Below are 23,112 nucleotides of genomic sequence, written 5' to 3' on the forward strand. Positions count from 1 at the left end.
CGCTATGAAATAAGTCACGGATGAAAGACGATATACCGGTGCAACACGATTGTATAATTAGCATTGAAAGAGCACTTAAAAATCAATTTCTTTTGGACCACCCTCATGAAGTCATTCACTAGACCGGTCTTCCGAGTTCCTTTCAAACGCGAGGCAGAAGATTTCCAGGTAGTTTCTAAAAAGGTAGGGTCAGACGAACCAAACACAGCAAAAACAGGCAAGGGTGTGACTCTCGAGGTCAAAAGATGGGAAAGCTATTACTTTACGGCAGGCAAGCCCACAGGTGAGAGGAGGAATAACAAAGGCAGAGGAGTCTCGGGGGAAAAACTTAGGAAGGAGCAAGTCTCTGGTCGAATCACTATGACAGGATGGATATTATAAAGAAAATGGCGTTTGTATTCGATAAGTAACCATTAGTCTACTACAAAAAAGGACAAGTTTTATTTTTAATATGAATTAATCATAACGGTAAATGGTTTAATAATTAATGCGCAAATGGCCTTACAACACCATATTACACTTTTTTTAAATCACAGTTACCGCTTCATGCTTTCTATCTTCAAACCGCTGAAGTACCGTGGGCATATTCACTGCTGATTGTCGATCGAAACCACCTGGTAGAGTTGTGTTAAATAAACATTAAATACTCAGCTTCCCATTGAGATTCACTAGACGCGAAAGCATAAGAATGAGACAAGGAAAATCGCACATCTATTCCCAACAGCTCAATCTTTAAGAACTTCACAAAAGGCCATAAAGTAGGAGCACCATTCCTCCTTTTTCTAACATAATTTACATGCTAATGAAAATACCGATACGTATGTTGAAGATCTGTTTCGAAACTATGCGATGAAAGAAATAGCCTTACGCACTCCAGAAAAAAAGGTTTCTGAAGTGTTTTCGTCATATCTTATCATACTATGCCATGCAGTATCGCTCATAAAAAATTGTCACTTCAATGAGGGTTGAAGACGGACAAACGTTCACTAAAACCATAGAGTAAGTATATTACTTATTCTATGCTAAAACTTATCACTCACCTATAAGTTCGGTTGATGAACGGTTGATTTGACAAAACGGAACACCTCTATACAAAAAAATAAACCTAATGTCGCAAAAATACCCCAGATTCGCAAATAAAATAACCTGAAATTCTCCGTAAAAATACACAAAACCACAACACTGATGTCATTAAAGATTAATATGAAGGATAGCTCTATCCAATAGCGGCCGGATTAAGCGGTAAGCGAAATACGCGGCCGCGTAGGGATCCAAGCAAAAGGGGGCGCGTCAGCGCTGGTTTTTAAGCCCTAAAAATATCAAATTCAATTCATAAGAACAATCACACTCTAAGTTCACGCTAATATTTAAGTCTCGACCCTAATTCCTAATTGTATTAGTATTTATTTTAAAATACACCAAGAGAGAATCCCTACTACCTCTCAGATTATTTTTGAGGGGGGTAGGGGCTGAATGTTGTTCGCTTGCACTAGAAAAATATCTAGAACCGGCCCCGTCCACGACAGAGGAATCCATCGAGAGGCATAAATCACGAATCGAATCACATGACTTAAAAATCGCACTTTCTTCAAGAATGAATTACTGCAAGTATGGCTCCCGGATTATAACAGTTCCTCGAAGATAGAGAGAAGCTGTGGGGAGTAACAGAGAGGGAGTAAGACGAGAGGAGGTGAGGCAAAGGAAATGGATCGGAGCAAGGACGCGGGAGGACTCAAAAGAACGAAAAGAAAGGGGAGCACCGCAACGATTGACTCGTAAGACGCCGAGGCTCTCAAGGGGGAACCGGCGGAGGTCGCGACGGAAGGGGAAAAAAAACTACTTAAATGCATACAAATGGCTTAGGTTGACGGCATGAAATTATTCTTCCTGCAAGGAGGAAACACGTCAGGGGGAGAGGAGGAAAAGGAGGGAGTAAGTACCGCTCGACCTGGACGCTGAGGGAGTTGAGAAATACGACTGAGAGGAATGGAAAGAAGAACGAACGACCCCTCCACCAGACAAACGTTCACACAACACAGACGTAACAACGTAAAAACTTAACAAATATTTCGGAATGCACGCATAACGCTTATGGTAAGGGTAGTGGCAGAAAAATGCAGAGTGTTTATTATTTTATGATTACAAATGAGAAAATGAAACATATTAAATTGCAAAAAATCGTACTTCCAAAACCATCTGTTTTGTAACACAATATAAGTTCCTGAAGTATATAATTGAATATAAATATATTGCATACTAGTTTAACGAAATAATCGATGATTTAAGTCAAATGCGCGAGACTGAATTACAGTGATAATAATCGAAGTAGTAGGTAAGATTACCGAAGTAGTTCAAAAGTATGCCTTGACTTTACTTAATACATGAGAATCACACACGGAAAATGCCCTAAAGGCCATAAAGTAGGGGCTGTACCTTTCGTCCTTTTTTATAACATTATTTACATGCCGATGAAAATACCGATACACATGCTGAAGTCCTACTTCGAAACTGTGCGATGAAATAAATAACTTTTCGTGATTTTCTCACGAGAGTGCGCCCAATTAATACGAAAAAGTATTCATACATAAACATTGTGCAGCGTATGATAAAATGAAAATTTGTAATTGAGGACGAGAGTTCATCCCCAGAGAGTTTCTCTGATAAGTGTCAAATTCATTCACTCCGAATAATCCGTCGCTTATCAAAGTAGAAAAAATAATAAATCGATCAGATAAATTCCGGAAAGGAATGGAGTACAGCGAGGCACTTACATTCACGAGCTACGAAAGTCAATAGTAGATAACAACAGCGAGAGGAGTCGTTTCACTCATCAAGCATACGAGTTTTCTTGAATTAAAGATAAAGAACTGAATGATGACTCATTCAATGTAACATCAAAGGACATCATCAAGCAGAGGAAAAAACCAAGACACCTCAAAATTCTCGGGCTACTACCATAATGAAAATGTGGATGACACCTTGAATTGGAGTAATAATTCGTTCATGCAAGCTCTTTAAAAGGCAATAACTATTTTTAAATTATCCAAAACATTCGCTCGTGAAAAGACTCCAACGTATGAAATAAAATAAGGATAAAAAAACAGGAGGCATAATGCTGAAAAATATAAAATACCAACGAAGTAATCGTCCACGTAATAAATGTGCCCCTTGCTCGTTACACAATACAAAAACAGTATTTATCACCAATGATATAAACCCATTATTTAAACAAGGGCATTCAGAGCACAGAATTTTCAAAATAAAGGTGAAACCATTACTTTTAAATTAAGTCAAAATATGAAAGCTATTGACGTTTTGACAGAATGCAAGAAAATATCAACCTAATCCACACGCAGGATTGAGAAAGCCAACAGGCGGCTAAAGTTTCTGAAGCTTCAGAACACCAAAAGGGACGATATTCAACCTCTTGTGAGAAGGATGGCAAGCAGACACATAGAGAACACACTTAATGTAGACGAAAACGATCAGCGCTCCCACGAATGTCGCAATAATTTGGAAGAATGTAAATCATTATTGGAAATGGTAAATCATAACTTTTTCCACTTAACAAGCCGCCATCATCGGCACAAATGAACGCAACTAAAATACGATTCTTCTTTACCATCATACCGCTATAACGACGCACGCTACCGTAAAGTAGCGTATCACATAACACTCGAGCGAATGCGTATTTCTCATATCACTTTCTGCTAGCAAAACTGTGCTCTAATTTACTGTGCGATCGTAATGAAATTCCAGAGGGTGCTCAATGCTCATGGCCTTTCTACGTCCAACTCCTTACTCACTACAGTTAATTTTTCTTAATATTTCTAACAGCATGTTTTGTGTATTTTTGCTTTATTGGCAGATTACCTTAATGAGTAGTTGGCAAGTTTTGTCTTTGCATTAACGTGGTAGTATCATTTGTTAGTATGTGTAACGTTTTTTGTACCGTGTGGTGTGCATGTGGGAATCCTATTGCACGCTGCATGTTGCACCCCCTGCCAAACACCGTAGCGGTGGCTCGCAGGGTATTAAGTAAACGTAGATCACATGGCGTTAAAATAACGGTTATATAAACGAAATAATAACCCCAGTTTTCTTCGTAAACGACCCCCCACTTTCCCTAAGCCCCAGGGTAGGAAACAGAAACAAGCCGGCTGAATTTGAGGGCCCTCTTGATACTGACCATCCCCATAATTTAAAAATAAATGATTTTTAAGGTAAGGCGGGTGCGAGACGATAAATAAATGGAAGACGCTACAGTGGGAAAATCACAGGCGCGTGACCTCCGCGAGAGACGACAAATACACATAGGCGCGGAATGCCGGCCCTTGCCAATGTTCCGTCGCCCATGCATTATGCATCAGGCTCCGCCGGCACTTGCGGGCCGCAACAGGGGAGAAGGGGTCTGCATGGGGCAAGGAGGCGTGTCCCACCATCCCACTATCTGCCTGCCCCATCGACGCCCGCCCCATGCGTCTTGCTCCGTGTCAACCTCTCGTCTCCCCACCCTCCCTGTTTTTCTGCACCCGATCCTAACAGTACCTGCCTGCGTCCCTTCCACACCGAAGGTCGGAGGTACATGTGCAACAAAGTCACACGAACGAAATGTGGCAGGATGGACCACAAAAAAAAAGACACGACAGCATCAACATTAGAATAGAAGGGGATGATCATCAATTGAGATAGTGGAAACGGTGAAAGGGACGACTGACGTTTGTAGCTGAATGAAATTGAAATTGAGTTTCATCTTTGAATACATGACATGTAAAAATTTTCGATTCTCTTTTGATAACATTTTATGAGGGTCCCACGGAGCGCGATAGAAATCATATTTGATCGTTGTTTTCTTGGCGACATGAAACAATTCCTATATCTATTTTTGTTAAAGAGCGGTGAATGAAATACAAAACCTTCCGTGTTCCGGTGGCCAAGCAGCTTCGAGGGAATCAACCATAGCTAAATTACTAAATGATAACGGTTTAACTAGATTCGAAGCATTTTTCAATTCCTATTCGCTTTTTGGAGTGATGACAAGAATGATTTTGGAGAGGAGAACCTCATTTTTGACTTCATAATTTTTGCAATCAATGCGATCATTTTGAATGCAAACAGATTATTTCATCATACACTTATTAAAGCCTTTCGAAAAAACATAGTAAATGTACGCGAAAAATTTTACGACAAAGGTAAATGGATCTGAAAACAATGTCAGGAGTGGAACTCAATACTTATTGTTAGCAGAAATAAAATTGATAGAATACCGCATCCTGATTGACTATTCTACCTAACTCTAACACAGCAGAAATAACCTATTCTGAAGGCTGATTTTTAAACCGAGCTCCATTTTCCATGAGCTATGCAAACCCTAAACGAGAATATGATTAAGAAAATCTATTAGGTTCTTCAACTGGAGACATCTTTCGGCACTATAAAACGATTAAGTATAATTTTCTAAGCCCAATTTTAAACCGCGAAAGAAATTACACGCCTAATTATGCATTCATTTGCATAACAGGCAAATGATGGATCAAAATGGAACGATTTCTCCCGATTCATTTCATTCAATTAGTAAAAGTTGACCTACACACAATTCTCCCGGCGCTGCGAAATTATAAAATCGCGCGGAAACGGAATTTCAGTACCAATTGGCCGAAAAATATATACATAGTAATCGTCAAATGTAATATTAATTTTATCTCTCGAAATCAATAGTTCTTTGTACAAAATTTCATCTTTACACCTACTAGTATTAATCCATCGCCTTATACGTTACTGGTAAGCATTATTGGCTCGAGTACGAGCGAGAGATTGTAAGAGGCAAACCCAAAGTGGCAGAAATCGCCTATCTGAATTAGACGTGAATTCCTGAAGTGTCCTGACAGAAATGATCGCCTCTCGTCTCCGAGGTTACGCTCTGCATTGGGGCCAAACCAATATTTGCAGTTGCTAATGGTAGACCCGTTAGAGGCCAATCTCATAGAGGGAAATGTGTTGCAAATTCTGTTCTCAAAGATATCCGAATAAATCGCACGCGAACAGATTTATAGAAATAATGATGGTCAGCCAGACAACCGTGTTCCTTTTCGGCAGTATTGAATGACCGGCAGAGAAGCGAATGATCAACAGAGATCCCACGGAGCGCTGACAATGTTCTCTCGATAGAAAAAATAGCCAAGGTAAACAATAAAAGCGTAAGATTGACAAGCAGTTCAACATCCGATGGAAAAAGCTCCAGAGGCACGAGAGCTGTCACGCATAGCGAGGGGCGGGGCAGGAGTTGTTGTGGGGACACATGGGGAGTTGGGTGGGGGAGGGGCGCGAGGTAACACGTGAAGATCGCGGCGCGGCGTGGGCGGGCGTATACCAAAGGAGCGCTGACGCGTGCCACCACACTCGAAGCCTATGCGGCGGACACGATCATAGCTCTAACAGTGGAGGCAAGAAGAGCTGCGTCACCCAATCATTTTTGCCATTTCACCTCACCGAAGCAGAAGAAAACTCTTCACATACATAGCCGCGAGAAAATATAGACAGACCCCCCTGAAATTTAATTCACGTAGATATCCACCAGAATTTCACTCCGTTGCGGTGAGAGATTTCCAATAATCACTAAAAAAAAGTGATGCTGGGCCTTTCAGTCACTTAGCTTTGGTCTTCTTGTTCTATCTTACGTGTTAAAATAGGTTTACGGCAACATTACACTTTTGATCAAATAAATTCATTTTTACAGCCCACAAGTAATGATCGTTACGGACCACATCGTATATTCTACTGATTTTTTCCAGACAAATCTAGGAGTAAATAAAAATAACTACTTAGGACATTCTTGAATTCCGAAGGGTCATAGATGGCGCCTTCGCAGAAAAACACACACAAGTACATGAACATGCAAGTTATCATTTGATGCGAGACGCGTTTTGATTTCACCTCAGAACTTGACTTCGGAAACTCTTCTTAAATATTCGTGTCGGAAATGAGCTGAATATTATTGGACGTGATACTTGGAACTGAATCCAAGATATAAAGTTTACGGCACCAATGGAACGGCTTCTAATCTGCTCCTCGATGTCTAAAAACTAAATAAGCAATTCAAAAATGATGAATACTCATTCAGTGCAGGCGGCCGCTTTGAGCATTGGCCTCGCAACGAGAAATTTCAAAACATTCGTGTTGTAACGCAATAATATTAACATTACAATTAACACCAAAGGAAAATATGGCAATGCGTATTCCTAAAGCACACACGTGTTTCATTTACAAGGGGAGAAATGTAAGTAATTTTCACGAATATTAAGTAATTAAATTACGTAAATGTAATTTATGTGATAATAAGTCAAATTAAATTTATGAGGAGAGATAGCAACATCGACTTTAAAATTCATCACCGATTAAATTACCCAAATGGAATTATATTGCCACCATATTCGAATCGAGGCTATTTACATCGCAAAATAAAGATCCTCCTGCATGGCATCTTGCCGCATTTGGACTATAGGTAAAGCTGTAAACCAAGCCTGATGAACGTTAAATATGACATTACAGGAACCTTTGAATTGAAGGGATGGTGCGACATTGATTGTGTTTACATTATTCCGAGCTCGGTAAACATATGGCCACCTACTTGCAGGAGGGCAATGACGATCCTCGTGTCCCCACTTTGCACCGCGATGGTACTAATGGTGGTCGTCGGCGGTGGGTTCTTGGAGCCGAGCGGCGATTCCCCATGGTGATGGCCGTTGAGGACGGACACCCCGCCTCCCCCGTCCGACACCAAGATCGCGCCGCCGGCCGAGGAGGTCGAGGACAGGGAGGTCCGCGGGTGCGACGTGTGCACTTCCGAAGAGTCTACCGACTCCTCCATCGCGTTTTACTCTTTTCTTCTCCTTGTCTCTTCCAGTCACTGATCAGGGCTTTCCCGACGTGCCAAAACGAAAGAGGCCCAACGCTCCCTTCCTGGAACTCCGGGTCGCAGGTCAAGCACTCGAATTGAATATTTATGTTCGGTCGTTGATCGATTTGTTTTCTTTTTTTCGCGAGAGTTAAATAGTAATCTATCGGCTACTTTTTTCAGGGTTAGACGAAATTTGAGGGGGTAACGACACGATACGCATTTATCCGCACTGGATGGAATCAAACTTCGGAAGGGAGAAGAGCTACCGCGCTCGAGTTTCACGAGGGAGTCGAAAAATTCAGTTCCCCGGTTATTCTACGAGGTTTTTTTGCACAAGTTGTGGTGAAATAATTTAGCGTTCCGTCTAATCGAATCGTCTTCGTCACACCGGAGGCTGCTGGCGCCAACACAATGAGATCCCACACTTCCAAAAAAAGACACACCGCCAAACACAATTAATTTGTCACAAAAAAATCACTCGTTTCCCATCGCACCGGCTGATGTAATATACCGTTCACCTGCCAAAAAAAGCACACAAACACCACGTTGAAAAAGCCTAAATTCGTCCTATTTTATTATGTGAGATTTTTTTGAGCGATTTAATTCGATAAAACTTCCAGAGAGAATCACAAAGCGATGTATCCAATTCCAACTTTCGGTATATAGTCGTTTGCGGTCTGCGGTTTTTTTTTATTCTTGTCTCGTCCACTTCCACCGGCCTTCGCCAAGTTTTGGCAAGTCAGCGAAAATAGAACGCGGTGACGAAGCAATCTTCGGGTATTAAAAAAAACTGATGAACAAATACGCCTCCGGAGCACAAAGCAATTCGCTTCAAGGTGTTGTTTCACACAATGTCAATTCATTTCTTTCAAAACTTGCAGGTGACGGTGCAAAATTGTGTCAAAGGTCGTAAAAGGGTACAAATTCTTCCCGGACGGATGGTCGAATGTTCCTCACATCAGCGATCGAATTGTTTCCTAGGCTAATGTGTCGGCGCGTGCTCCCTCGTCTCCGGCCCCGCCGGTCTTCGTGTTACCTCCTTCGCGATTGAGTTTCTGCCCCTCACTGAGAGACAACGTGCCGTACTCCGAGTTTCAGCCCGCCCGCCCGCCCGCTCGCCCTTTCCCCGCCACTGGGACGAAGACATCCGATGTTGCCCGAAAAAAGCCGAACGGTAAGCGTGAAAGAAGACACGACTTGAAAGCGCGGGGACAAGCAAACATGATTTTCATGCAACCAATATTGATAAGCGCTCACCGATTGAAAGGTACAAACATGACGTATGAACGCATATCCAAAAGATGAAACCTACACTTTTGGAGATAAGAGCGACGTTTTGACCAGATAATACTCACGCGAGATAAATGCGCGAACGAAGAGTCTAGTTTCTGATAGGATTACATACTTTTCCCCATACAAGTTGGGTATCTTCATGAAGGAAATATGCTAATCCTACGCATTCAAATATGCGATTTCGATAATTTAAAGATATTCTGTCGAAGAATAAATTGTCATTAACAATTTGGAGCGTTAAAATTATGGCCAATTTATTCCATCCGAAATTACCAAATCATATATTCAAGTTTAAATACTTATAGTAACTCGCATATCAGAACGAATTTCAATCTAATAACTAATTCAGGAAAACGGCATAATTCCAAAATTTGCGTTCGCTAACTTCTTCAAAAAGATTATAAATTAATGGACTGTTATACTTTCGTCCATTTATCAATGAACGTTTCTAGAATAACACAAAAAATACCTTCATGACGACGAATGAAAAGCGATAATATTGATACTAAGGGTCATCAGTAAGTAAGTCTTGATTGAGTTCCTGTACTTGTAATGGTGACTTTCTCGATCCCAGAAGATGGGGTTATTTCATATCTATTATGATATGTAGGCTTGGCGGCACAATATTCTGACGTAATAATTCGATAAGGATCCTAACAGCTTAACAATTCACCTCCACCCAATCTTGATTAGGCGAAAAAATTTATCTCATTCATCCTTCCAAGATTTATCTTATTCATCACATTTAGTTCCACTGTTTCAAGATTATATTCTTACATGCAAGACCAGTGGCGTAGCCAGGAATTTCGTTTGGAGGGGTTCAAAACTAGGGGGGGAAATTTTTGAAAAACAGGGTGCTAAGTAATGGGTTTTAAACTAATTTTAACACTTTTCATAGTGAAGAAACTTCTTTGTAAAAGAATTTTTTTTAATTCATGATTTTTCAATATTTTGATTTCTTTTATGAAGAAAAATGATTGTGTTTTTATATTTCGGGGGGGGGGGGTCCGGAACCCCGGACCCCCCCCTGGCTACGCCACTGTGCAAGAAAATAAATGCCCTCATAGAGAGGTAGGAGCAGAACGAGCACAAAATAGTTATTACATTCAGTTATTCCGTATTTTATCCAAAACCGACAGATAAGATATATTTCCAACATCATTAACTTAACGTTCGATTAAATATTATCGTTCAAATGAGACAGAAAACACTAAGAGAATTTAAAATTTGACGAAGGCAAACCCCTTAACTTCAATGTCCACGAATTTACAGTATTTAAAATAGACTTATTGATGATACAACTACCTACACTTTCTGGCAAAGTAAAAAAATCCCCTAAGAATCCTGCTACCTTATCAGGGTTTCAAAAGATTCTTAAATTCAAATTCCCTGCCTTTTCCTTGAAAAAAAGCTTCCTTTCCCTTAACATTTCATTAAACAATTCTGTGTAGTGGTCGAAGGGGGACTTCGACCACTACTCAGAATTCTTTAATAGTATGATTCATAAAAATACTAAATACTTCAAATAAATTGGAAACCTTTTCAAAATGTATTTATACACCACAGATTTGCAGAAAAACAGTAACTTGTACATTTTATTTCAGTCCTATAAAAGTTAAAATACGGAGCCAAATTTAAACTTACATATCCGACGAAAGTCTTCAAAATGAATTAATAAAGACATTACATTACCATGTGTTTGTTTTGCTAACTCAATTAAAGACAAAAAAGGAATCTTATCATCCAAATTTCCAAATGCATACTTGGGGAGTTTCTTAGAGACTCAAGATCTCCCTCTGCCGACAGCGCAGCAGTTCTTTTGATTAGCACGTCATGGCATTCATTTTTCCTGATACCCCTGATGTCCATTTCAACTTTTTAGATATGACTTTTCAACATGACTTTTGCCTGATTACTCTGGTTTTCCTGACCTGTAACAGCCTAGCTTATAAAATACATTTGCTATCGAACACTCGTATCACATACCGTTAGCAATCTCATCGTAATCTTATCTTTTTAACGAGAGAGGTATTCAAATTATCCGCAATGCCGCCTTTTTGGGGGCGGGGGGGGGAAACTTGAACGGGTCAAGTACAAAGATACTCATTCAAGAAAACAGTTCCCCGATTACGGAAAGCAATAGAAATGACTCCCTCCATCGACAATCGTCTTATTCTCATCAATGAACCCTTACTACTCAGCGGAATGAAAATATAACTTTTAAGTGATAATACCCAATAAGAAAAGAGTACATGATCCACCTGTTTTGGCTTATTTGTCTACATAATATTTAACCTTCAAGCCCTCTCGGATAATTCTCTCTGCCGCCACATGTAGCCACTTCCAATTTATCATTATGTTTATTTATTATCATTATTCATTATCTCTTCCTTGGGCGGACAACTCACTCTAGCATTCACGCTCAGTGTTTTCTTTTCTCTTAGGGTTGGCTTTCGCCAAAATCAACGCCGATATTATTTTTGAGCTCAGAGAATTCAGGTTAGCAAAAATTAAAAGAAAGCACTCGGAAGACGCATCAAGATTTAAACGGCGGAGATGCATTAATAAAGAAATAATAGATTTAAAAAATGTCCCGGGAGATCTGAAAAGCAATAAACGAAACCAAAATATCATTTTACTTTCAAGCCCTACATTTATCAAGATAAGTGGTTTTATTCGTGATAAAACTACAAACTTGGTATTCTCTACACTCTGGCATTGTGAATATTCATCATTATCACTAATTATGACATGATGTCATATATTTCAAAATATTTTAAAGCTTTTAGTCACACTATCAACATGAGCGTTTGCAACCCATCCCTCATTTTTTCTCCAAATAAAATCGAAATTTTTTTAAGAATAATGTGATATCATGGTGTGGCCCTATGCACATGTAAGAATTTTACATTGCAAGAAAGGAATTACGGTGCCAGTAGGAGAAGCAATCGTCAATCATTAATCAATTATTACCTTCGATTAGTTCCGATGACTGGAAATGCAAATTCCAATTAAAGTTGGAAGGAAAAAATGATCGTTGGATTTCCTGTCTTAGAACATAGTCACTCAAGCCAAATAGTAGCCCAAATTAATTATTCTAACCACTGAGTAGGACAAATGAGGCAAACGGTTCTGATAATTCTTCCTCCACGTGGTGAAAACTATATTGATAGTATTGAGGTATATCAGAGGATTCCTTCAGTAAATGTGGAGCAAGATACAATCTTAAATAAATATAATTTCCCCTGAATCATATAATCATACGACATACCCTGGCCAACAACTTCACTCGGGCACGTTAAAAGTTATGACCACCTTCACCTGCTTTAGAGCAAAAATATGAAGCATGCTGATATGAAAAAGGAATAAGTATCTGGGAAAATAATTGAACTATAAAGTAGCCTCCTAAGTAGAAGTGGGTTCTACACACACGATTGAAAAGAAAAGCTAACTCCAGAAACTTCCATCGGAATGAAAAATTAAAAGGGAACACAGTATACTTATATACTTAACGAAATTAAAACCATGGCTTTAAGAGGCTTGATTGTGCAAGGGAGGAAATCAATTTCAAAGCAGTAAATGCATTCGAGAGAATATTCGTTTCACATTGGAATATATGCTGCAAAAAATACTTCGTTTCTTACTATTTCCAGCCATTACTTTTCGCAAAAAGTACCTTGTTTTGTGCGTAAAAGCCAAACTCCCAATGTTGAACGTTTCGAATTCTCGTAATGTTCATTCCAATCGATTTCAATTTTAGTAGAAGGCGAGATCCACCCAAACTGGTGGAAGAAAACTTTTTATGTGCCGCAAAAAGTAAAAATAAACGTGTTTACGACGCAAATCCGCTAACTTCGCAACGAATAGATGAATTGAATTTGAATTTGAATTTAATACTCCAAGCTTGAATGTACACTTTTTTTAACAGGACAACACAAATGGAGCTTTAGGTAGCTCCAATGGTTAAAAAACCAGCATGGGAGCTACCATCTTAAAAATTAATTTCACGGCAGACCAGAAACAAAAGAAAGTATACATAAATTTTTTGAAACATTATCACTATGAAACATATATGTGATACAATAACTTACAATAAGCAAGAATATAGTATAATATGTGGGCAGAATAAAATTAATTTCTTTTTCCTCCTTTCACAAAAATATAATTAAAAACTGATTGCAATCGTTGTGCACTCAAGAATCGTAATAGTCAATTTCATTTGTAATTAATCTGCACTTTTAGCTTTATAGAGGTCTTTAGTGGAGTCGCAATTCATTTGATCCTGCTTGAACCCAGCCAATAGATTGTGACATCACTCACTCAGCCCCATCGCCTCGGTGAGTTCAATCGGAGCAAATACGGGTTAAAACCGAACCAAAGCAAACCTTTTTCCCCGAGACCGCCAATCGCCCTTCTCATCCCGACCACCCCTCGCATATGGGAACCTCAACACGCCCCTCGGAAATCATATCTTCGTTTTATCGTCGGGGGCGGATGGGGAAATAGCTCCTTGCTGCCCACACCAAACTCCCCTCCCCCCCCCCCCCCCAGCCAAGACCAGCAAGATGTAGCATTTTAGTTTTTCCCGGCGTATACTTATACGAAGGAATTTTTTTCGGGTTTCCCACCGGGTGTGGTATTGGATAATCGCTCCCAACGTTTCAACGGCTGATTCTGACATCGCTTTCAGGGGTAGAATACTTTCGATATTTTACTCTTTATTTAATCATATACTTGGTTGCCCCGACTGTTGTTTACGGATCTGATGATTAATTATGGCATTCCAGGCACTGCTTATTTGGAAGCCTTTATCTCTACTTATGCTCTTCTCTTCCAGGTTCTGTGCTGTGCTAATGATTATCGGGATAGGATTGTAAAGGAGGCGATTGAAATTAACCTGGCGGAGAAGGGCATAAATAGAGATAAAGGCTTCCGACTAAGCAGTGCCTGGAATATCATGATTAATCGCTACATGCCTAAACAACAATCAGGGCAACCAAGGATATGAATGAATAAATAAAGAAAGTACTGTAAAGATTTTACCCTTGATAACGGTGGTAGACTAAGCCGTTGAACGTTGGGAGCAATTACCCAATAACACACCCTGTGAGAAAATTTCCTTCAAAGACCATCAAGGATCAACACCAAGCCTCTGCGGTACATACATGCAACCGGCAGCGACCCTCTTTTCTCCCATCCCCCCAAAAAAAGCCAACTCCTTCCGCGCCCTAGAAACCTCCCACCCCACCCATCTGTCCACATCCTAGCTTCCAACCCCAAACACTCTCCGATCACTCCCTTCCTTCGAAGCCTCCCTTCAGTGTGGGTCTGTGAGGAAAAACGATGGTCGGACGGCCGCTTCTTCTTTCTCCCCTTCTCTCGCCTCGAAGTCTTTTTGCGGCACGTGCCAAGAATAGACCGCGTCCCAGGGCGGCGCAGAGGAAGGGTATACGGGGTGCAGAGGGGCCGAAGGGAGGAGGAGGCCGTGTGGATGTGCGAGGGACTTGGATGATGATGAACTCACGCACCGGAACTGTAGGTCTGCGAGAGTGGCCAGCGGCCGACACGTGATCTATAAGTGTTCAGCATTGGGCCACACAAAGCGGGGATCAAAGACGGATATTGGCCGTCAAACATTCCGAACAAAACAATGCCAAACTCTCCAATAGATTGATTGATGATTTCAGGAGTAAAACAAATAGCGGCTATTAATGCAAGAATCCAAAACTTAACTCAAGACGTCCAAAGTTATTTTAAAGTTTTCTTACATATTTGCCGGATGCTAAAACTATTAACCTTTTTTAACTCATTTTTTTGGATAAAAAATAATTGACGAACTTTTTTAAGCATTACTCGATGATCCCGAAAAAAACAATGCATAATAGTATCACTCCAATGAATGTTCAGTGAAGGTTAACAATGATTACTTCAATAACAATAGCATGTGTTCACATTAAGTACATCGACAAATACAAGAGCGTTAAGTTAAGTTAACTGAAGAAGTTAAGAAACTGAGGATGACGAATAGCGTCGAAACCATGATAGTGATCTAATAAATATTTTATGTGAAAAAAAGTTTAATTTTCATTCAAGTTAAGAAACGTCAAATTGAATTCGCTATTAGGTTCCCAGACAATCAGTCAAAGGACTATTTCAACAGACAGGCGTGACAAAAACTGAGCCATAAAAAATTAAAGCGGAAGGATAACCACTCGAAGCTATCATTATTGGCATGATTTTTTTATTATTTTAATTGTGAGGAGGATTTAAAGGGTTAATTTGAAATAGAGAAAAGATAATCAAGAGAACGCCAGGACTACTCCCCTCTTGAATGGAGGTCAGACAGAAAACGCCCACTTCTTCGAGTTAAAAATGGAAGCTAAGCCAAACAGCGCATGAAGCATCGGGAAAACCAAGAAAGAAACATTTCGAAAACCAGCCGGCTGACCGGACGGACAATTTACAGCCGTCGTCCTTTTATCTGCAGTGCTCACGTGACAGTGACAAACTGAGCCTTACAGTGCGCCCTCCATGGCAGAAAGCCCATTGTCATTGAGTGTAATTGACGTAGCAGTAAAACAAATTAAAATACGAAAAAAATGGACGACAAATTAATGCATTTAATTTAATTTTCGAAGATAAAAAATTTCAAAGCCGCAAAATGAGCAAAAACGTTCGAAGAAAATAAACGTGGACCAAATTCGATTATCAATTGCTTGAAATCTGACAATTAAGTAAAAATAATGTTAGAATACTAATGCTCATGGTTATTAAAATCCACCATAGAACGGAAATAACACCCTTCCTCAAATAGTACAAAAAAAATAGAATCAAATATACCAGATTTATACGGAGTCTATTTTCTAATATAGCCGAAATAACCGGTATGACTCAAGAAGATGAAGCAGGAAAAAATTCTGTGCGTAACGGTCCTTGCTTCATCCCAGCATGTATAAAACAGTATATAATTGATGAAATAATTAATGATAATTCGTAAAATAAACGTGGAATCCATTTTTAAGTATAAAGACTACTTTGAAAAAGAAATTTGATGACTTTACATAAACATTTTTCGTTGATATTCCTTTTTTATAATTTAATAAATCTTAATTTTCGGAAATTTTATTCCTCATTCCGGAGGAGTACTGAAAACGTGACGGTTACATGTTGTTTTATATTCATTTTTGAAATATTTCAATGCAGTTCGTGAATTAATAGTAATAACGTCGAGATCGATGCTAACTCAAATTTTTGAAACGAAAAATTCTCTCCATTGAAATGAGACTTCCTAAGAGAGAAACATTTCGAATGCTTTCGTTCTGTAGCAGCTTCCGGATTAATGACGAGCAGGGCGTGAAAAGAAAAACTCCAGGCGCAACCTGACGAATCCAAGGGGAATGAGAGTGAGGATGGAATTGGAACAACCGGCTTGGATAGAGCGGCAGCTTTTTTTCCTCTTTCCGACGGCGGAATTTCGGCCGGATTTTTCGCTTCAACTCCATCTTCCCCGCTTTATTCCTATATACGTCCGGAATTTTCAGGGGAGAACTATTACTCCACTCATTAGTCAGTCCTTTACCGTTTTTGTGAGTGCAGTAGCCTGTCGTCAACTCCTTTGTTCCTTTCACTTTCACCATTACGGGTATTTTTCTCATTCCTACCCCATGAGAAGATCAATTTAAAACTCATTGGATTGGACCTCCACAAAAAGTAATGAAATAATTCCATCCATTCACTATAGCAGATGTATTCAAACGTCAATACAAATGTCGCTCAAATAACAAGTGCAGTGGACAAATATTTGACTAATTAAAAAATGAATTTCCAACACTTCAATATCTACTTTCCCAAGTTGGGCGATATCCGATCAACGAATAGTAATTTCAAACTACTGAAATAACGGCTTTAATTGGCAGAGGAATTTCAATTGGTCGATTTTGCGCATTGATTAGACAAATTAGCCCGCGGTATCATCCGAGAAATTTCTCTTCCGTCAACACGTTTCATATTTTTCCACGTAACACAAGGAAGTAGGTCAATAATTTTGTCATCAATAGGTGTTGCAGGTGGATCAGATTGCTTATTACAGGAAGAGCACTCTTCTGATGCTGGCTCGATGATTCCCATGCCAGAACGCCAAATAAGAAACCATCTTTACCTTATTAGTCTCAATAAAAAGTTTGAAATACTGCAATAATCAAACCCTAACCGATTTCCGAAAAAAGGTATTGATCTACTTATGTTAATTTACGTGATAGACGTTTATCTGTGAAGTCTCTTAAGAGTCTTATCTTATATCTGCTATTCACTGAAAGTAACTTTATTCAAATTATCGTCATTTCATGTCTAGGTGGATGACGGTCTCAAGTTTTAAAGAGCTTAATGAGCGAATGTTCAAATCTCCATGAATAGTACGCATTTAACATTAAGCGGAGAACATTTGCCGATGTATAGGTCATCCGTTGTCCAGCGTTAGGAAAAAACATCGTCCAAGTGGGCATGAGGCCCATGACTTTTCTTATCATCTGTAAGAACGGATCGCACCTCCGCAAAGTGCGATCCTAGTGATAATAATGACTTTGTCATCCAATGTTTCAGTGATGAAATGATCCTGGAAGGAAACTTTAGTTTTGAAATTTTTGAGTTAAATGTGAGCGACGGTCAGTTAAATATAAGTAATCGCAAAACATAAAACGCACCCGGTACCTTGACTGATCTCCGTGGTGAAAAATATACGCGTTGTTAACCATGTATAATGAGCAATAAACTTTTTTGGTGTATTTTCGCGGAAAAATGCGAACTACAAACAGAAAATTGCTGTGATCGCCATTCGCACAGTGCTCGGCATCGATTCTCTATAAAGTCGGCTTCGAATACGTAATTCTGCCCGCTGGGATGGACCCCACTTTGTTCTTCGTCGAGTCCATCCAGATGCGAGCCCCGAGCACCAATGGCAGATGAGAGCGGCAGCAGGTGCGCTAAGGGAATGATGTCACCCACGAGGCATATTTTTTCCCTTTCGAGGGCAGGTTGTGAAAAGGGGAGTGACCATGTATGTTTGTCCACAAAAACAAAGGTGCACCAGACAAGAGCGAAGAGAACTCCATGAGGGAACCGGTTTCCATTGGAGACTCCTAAAAGACTTCTTTCTACGCGACTCATTACATCGACAAAATACGAAAATTGATTTGGTGCAAAGCAGCAGGGGATGATGATTGAAATAAATTACTGTATCAACTTATTGCGTGCATTTCTAAAGGAGAGGTAATTATGCGGGAATCTCGTTTCCGCAAAACTGAAGATTAAAAGTTTACTGCATTTTTAAATTGATTTTTAAACGGGAACTTTAGCGAAGACAGTTATTCATATATTACACACAATGCATCAAATAGTCACATTTAGACGGAAGATAAACTTTTACAATTTTCAATGAATGTTACGTATGTTACCTAAAATATATGACCACGTCCCACTTCTTCATGAACGTCAGTCTCAGAAGTCTGTTTTACTAATTTTATCGAGTAACGGTAAAAAAAACCTTTAAACAACAAATTATCCCCTTTAAGAGACTGATTTATAGATATTACTGGCAGATTAGCTGCATGCATAAAACACCCCAATGAGATGAGTACACTCAAGAAGGTGGAGCATCAACGCAGTACTAACGCCAAAGTATTAACCTACATTCCCTTGGGCTGAAAGCCAAGCCTGAGAGAAGTCAACGACATACGGAGCCGGCAGCGCCGAGGTTTATCCCTGGTTTCCAGAGAAACGCGCACAATAAACATTTTATTCAACGTGTAGTCAGAATAAATAAATATAAATAAATGGTGGATAAATGATGGGGAGGGGCGGCCGCTCTCTCCGTAATTTCTGGGAAAATTGATAAAAAATAAATGCGATATATAACGTGGCTCTCCAATGAAATTTTTTACTTCACAAACTTCATAAACAATGTTTAAAAATTTTTGGTGAAGAAAAAGCCGCTTGTCCGCACATTCAGTCGACATCAGAAACATTTCGATAAGAGGTATTGCATACCACCAAGGCGTCGCAAAAACTTACTAACACCCCTATGCAGCGACCTTAATCCACCCCTGATGCAGGAGGGTATAAGACTCAGTGATTGTGTACAAAATATAAATTGCAGCCGAAGAAAAACTAACTTCATTGATATTCCACCTGTTCCAGATACGTTTTCATAAGATAGAAAAGGAAAAAATAGTTTAAGAGAGAGCTTTAGGATGCATTAACCTGAATTTCATATTTTTTTACAAATCAGTGGCACATTTATGCCCCATTCAGTGCTGCGAAGTGGTCTCCTAACCTTTCTAATAGAAAATCGTAGGCATGGTTATTTCATTGCATAATGTCATGGCCTTATATTTAGTTGCTTAGTTTACATTTCTTAACTCCCTCCAATCATTTTTCTATTCCTTCCTCCTTCTTTGCCAGGCAAAATTATTTTTAACCAAAACTGTTCCCAAGATGATGAGCGATCATCAAAGAGGACAGCGTGAATGAAAAAAATTTGCAAGAGGGAGATCGGGTTGGTGTGGCAGCTAGAAAGTTGGCTTCCCATCCTGTGGGCTCGGGTTCAAATCCCAGTGATGGCAGAGAATTTTCACAGACAACCCGATTCCTGCTTGAGTGGTGTGTGTAGGACAATTCAAGTGCACTACTCTATCCGTTAGATGGGACTTTAAGCCGTGGTCTTCTGGATGCCTTTTGTTATGAGCAGGCTAATGTCAACGCCGGGTTTCTCTCCTCCCTTCCTTTCATACCCTTCTCTCATGATGAAAATGACCTCAGCTGGTGGTAGCCTCCTCCAAATACCATACCATAATTGCTAGAGAAACTTCAAAATGGATTTTTGAGGGCAAGGTATTTCATATACAGACAATGCTGCACATGATCATGTACTAATCTACACTGTGAAACAACACAATATTGATGTAAATGATGACGTACTGTATGCTGAGGTAGGACTACTCTTGATTGGGTATAAAAGGTTTAAAGAATAGAAAAGCTAAAACGATTGGCCAAAAGGAAAAAAAGATAACTTATTATAATGAATAACATACCACAATGAATAAACTATCAGCATTTTTAAGACAGAAAATATTGAGTGTCTTCTCGAGTTTCTGACAGAGCTAGGTGATCCAAGTTATTGATGATCCAGTACTCTATAGATATGGGGTAAAATGGTATGAAAATGCATTGATTTGATCACCATATCATTTCTACCCGGGTCAATCAGCAAGAATCTTATATTTTAACAGTAACTTTGATAATTTCTCATTACTGTTAACTCTAACCATGAAACAACTGTTACCTAAAAAAATGTTGAAAGCTGCATGTTCATTTGAAGTTGTCAGGAATAATGGTGTTAAAGTACCTAGTGGAAGAATTATTATAAAAGCTAGTTAGTTTCTTGTGTAGTTTTATGAAAATTTGGTAATATTTAACATAATCAAATGACTTATCCTTATTTCCACAATATTTTATTTCAACTGATCTCGGCCATATCGCATGTAATGACATTTTCAAGGTGAAATGCAATTTTTTTTCATTTTCCTTAAAAATGGCATCATGCACTGAAACCCAGGCCAGTCAAAATAAAAGAGCCTGGAAATAAAACTAGTTGTTTTCATTAAGTTAAATAGAATTAATACACTTCGATTTTTATGATCTGGAAAATTTTCACTTCGCATCATAAGCCAACCTTAAGAAATTCCAAGTATGTATTCATACCTCATTCATGGGTATATATTTGAAGACTTACCTATGTGTGATGAGGAGCACATTTCTACTAATCCACTCCTTAACTTCTCTATACAAAATGAAGCACAATCTGATAAACGTTAGACAGACATAAAGATGCTGCTTGATCTCTCGTTATTAGCCACAATGCATATAGCGATTCACAACACCCATTTTACCATTTTCTGCTTTACTGGTTGAGCAAGCATATAGAGCTTAGATCCACATACATGAAGCATCAAAAAGTAAAATATTGCCAACCAATATAACGAGCCCAATAAATAACGTAACTTTCAATTCACATGGGCATGACCACGAAGGAATTGTGGTTTCATTACAACCTTTTAGGAGTAAAATAGGTGACACCTAAACTGCTAGCTAGTGTCCCTAATTTTATTCAAAAATTAAATGACCTCATCCGACTTCTTTTGCTAATGATATACCCGACAGACATAGTGCCATGGACCAATTCGACTGGAACAGAGACCCAGCTTGAAATATGGTTTACTGCATTGACACCTCTCAACAATTAATTGTTTCAATGGGGCTCTTTGCCAATAATCTAGAAACTTTCGTCTTTGTATAATTTACTCAGAAATGCTATGCACTCCAGTCCAGAGCCGGTAACCCATGTGCACTGCTATTTGGTAGCATTGAAGTAAAATATGCTTACCATCAAATAAAAAATAAACCATCACTGTGCCTTGGTTGTGGTACCTGCCATGATCTATTTGCCTTTAGCACCACCATGTAATACATCAAAAAGATTTTTGGATTGCATAAAAAACTTTGATAGATGTATAGGCTCATGACAGTTACTGAAAATGGAAGTACGAACTTAATTTTCAGTTACTGTCCAATCAAAGTTATAACCATTCCGCTTTCTAGAAGACATGAAAAATTAACGAGCGATTTCTATTGCTTTCAATGGCCCTTTTTTACTCAGAATGGACCTGAATGTCACTTGGTAGCACTGCCCTGCGTGATGAGAAATTTACAGCGCACAATTACATAGTTAAAATTTTCAAACATATCTTAAATTGTAGGCACTCCAGAGGTAACATTGAACTAAAGGTTAGTAGTTTTACTCCCTTAACCAAAGGTTACTTTATGCACAATTCTACCTTCTTTCCCATTTGTACGCATAAAAACGAATTTTCTGAAGCTTCAGCATGAATTATTTACTATGAAGGAAACATCATAGCAAGAGTTGCTTGTCTTTCAGATTTATGTTTGAGACAACAAGCATTTTCCAATGAAAATGAAAACTATTTAACCTTTGAAGAAAATGAACCAAAAGATATGAAAGGCTATACACACAGACAGTATCAGAAATTTAATATATGCATAACCAATACTGATATGACACAGAAGAACCAACTATATGAGTAAATATAGGTGACAAAAGTAAGAAATCAACCAAAGAGAGGAAATTTGAACTCACAAAAGTTACATTAAAATCAAATACTTGATTTAGTAACTTTCAGAGAATGTGAACAAGAAAAAGGTAAGAAGGATTAATTCTCAAAATTCTCAAACCCGAATGTAATGAAAAATTGCTTTTCCATTAGGTGTCATGCATTCCAAAAGTGATACCTAAATTAACAACATCCTTAAACACATTCAACCTTGATCGCTTGAGTTTTTGATGATGAAAAGAAGATTAGTGTTATTTTTCCCATAGCTATGAATACCAAATACATGCCACATGGCATCCTGGAAGCATATGGTGGACGTGCATTAGTGCTTTTCAGGTCAAATTTGTTAACAAAAGAGATTTCATGCAAAACATTTTTGCAACCGCCACTGCCATTTTATGACATGAACAGTTATTAAAACAACTGGAAAAACAACTAACACACATATTTTGTAAAAATGTGACGTAATTGAATGGGGTTTTTATATTACTATTGAAATATAGGTAAATATTAAGTTTAATTTGTATTTCAATCAATACATATATGTTTTTGGCTATTAGAATTGTTAATATTGACTGAACAATCAATTCTCAAGGGACTCCATTTAATTTAACAGCATTTATGTGCCACTGACGTTGTTTTATTCTTAATCATATCTAATATTTCAAACATACATGTATAAATAAAAAATTAAAGCATCAACAAAATTTGGTAGAAAAGAACAAGAACCGTGAATATAAT

General features: G+C 38.8%; 1 protein-coding gene across 5 annotated transcripts in view; it reads right to left on the reverse strand.

Annotated features, from left to right (window-relative positions):
- LOC124167698 (titin) overlaps positions 1-23,112 on the reverse strand; it is a 290,842-nt gene that overhangs the window by 196,368 nt on the left and 71,362 nt on the right. The window contains exon 1 of one of the 5 annotated variants that reach the window (XM_046545717.1): positions 7,628-8,951. The exons of the other annotated variants lie outside the window; for them this stretch is intronic. Coding sequence (XP_046401673.1) covers positions 7,628-7,867 — 240 coding nt within the window. The 5' untranslated portion in view covers positions 7,868-8,951. Of the gene's footprint in view, positions 1-7,627; positions 8,952-23,112 lie in introns of those variants that run through there. 5 annotated transcript variants of the gene reach the window in all.

Source organism: Ischnura elegans, chromosome 1 (genome assembly GCF_921293095.1).
Source record: "Ischnura elegans chromosome 1, ioIscEleg1.1, whole genome shotgun sequence".
Classification (NCBI taxonomy): Eukaryota; Metazoa; Arthropoda; class Insecta; order Odonata; family Coenagrionidae; genus Ischnura; species Ischnura elegans.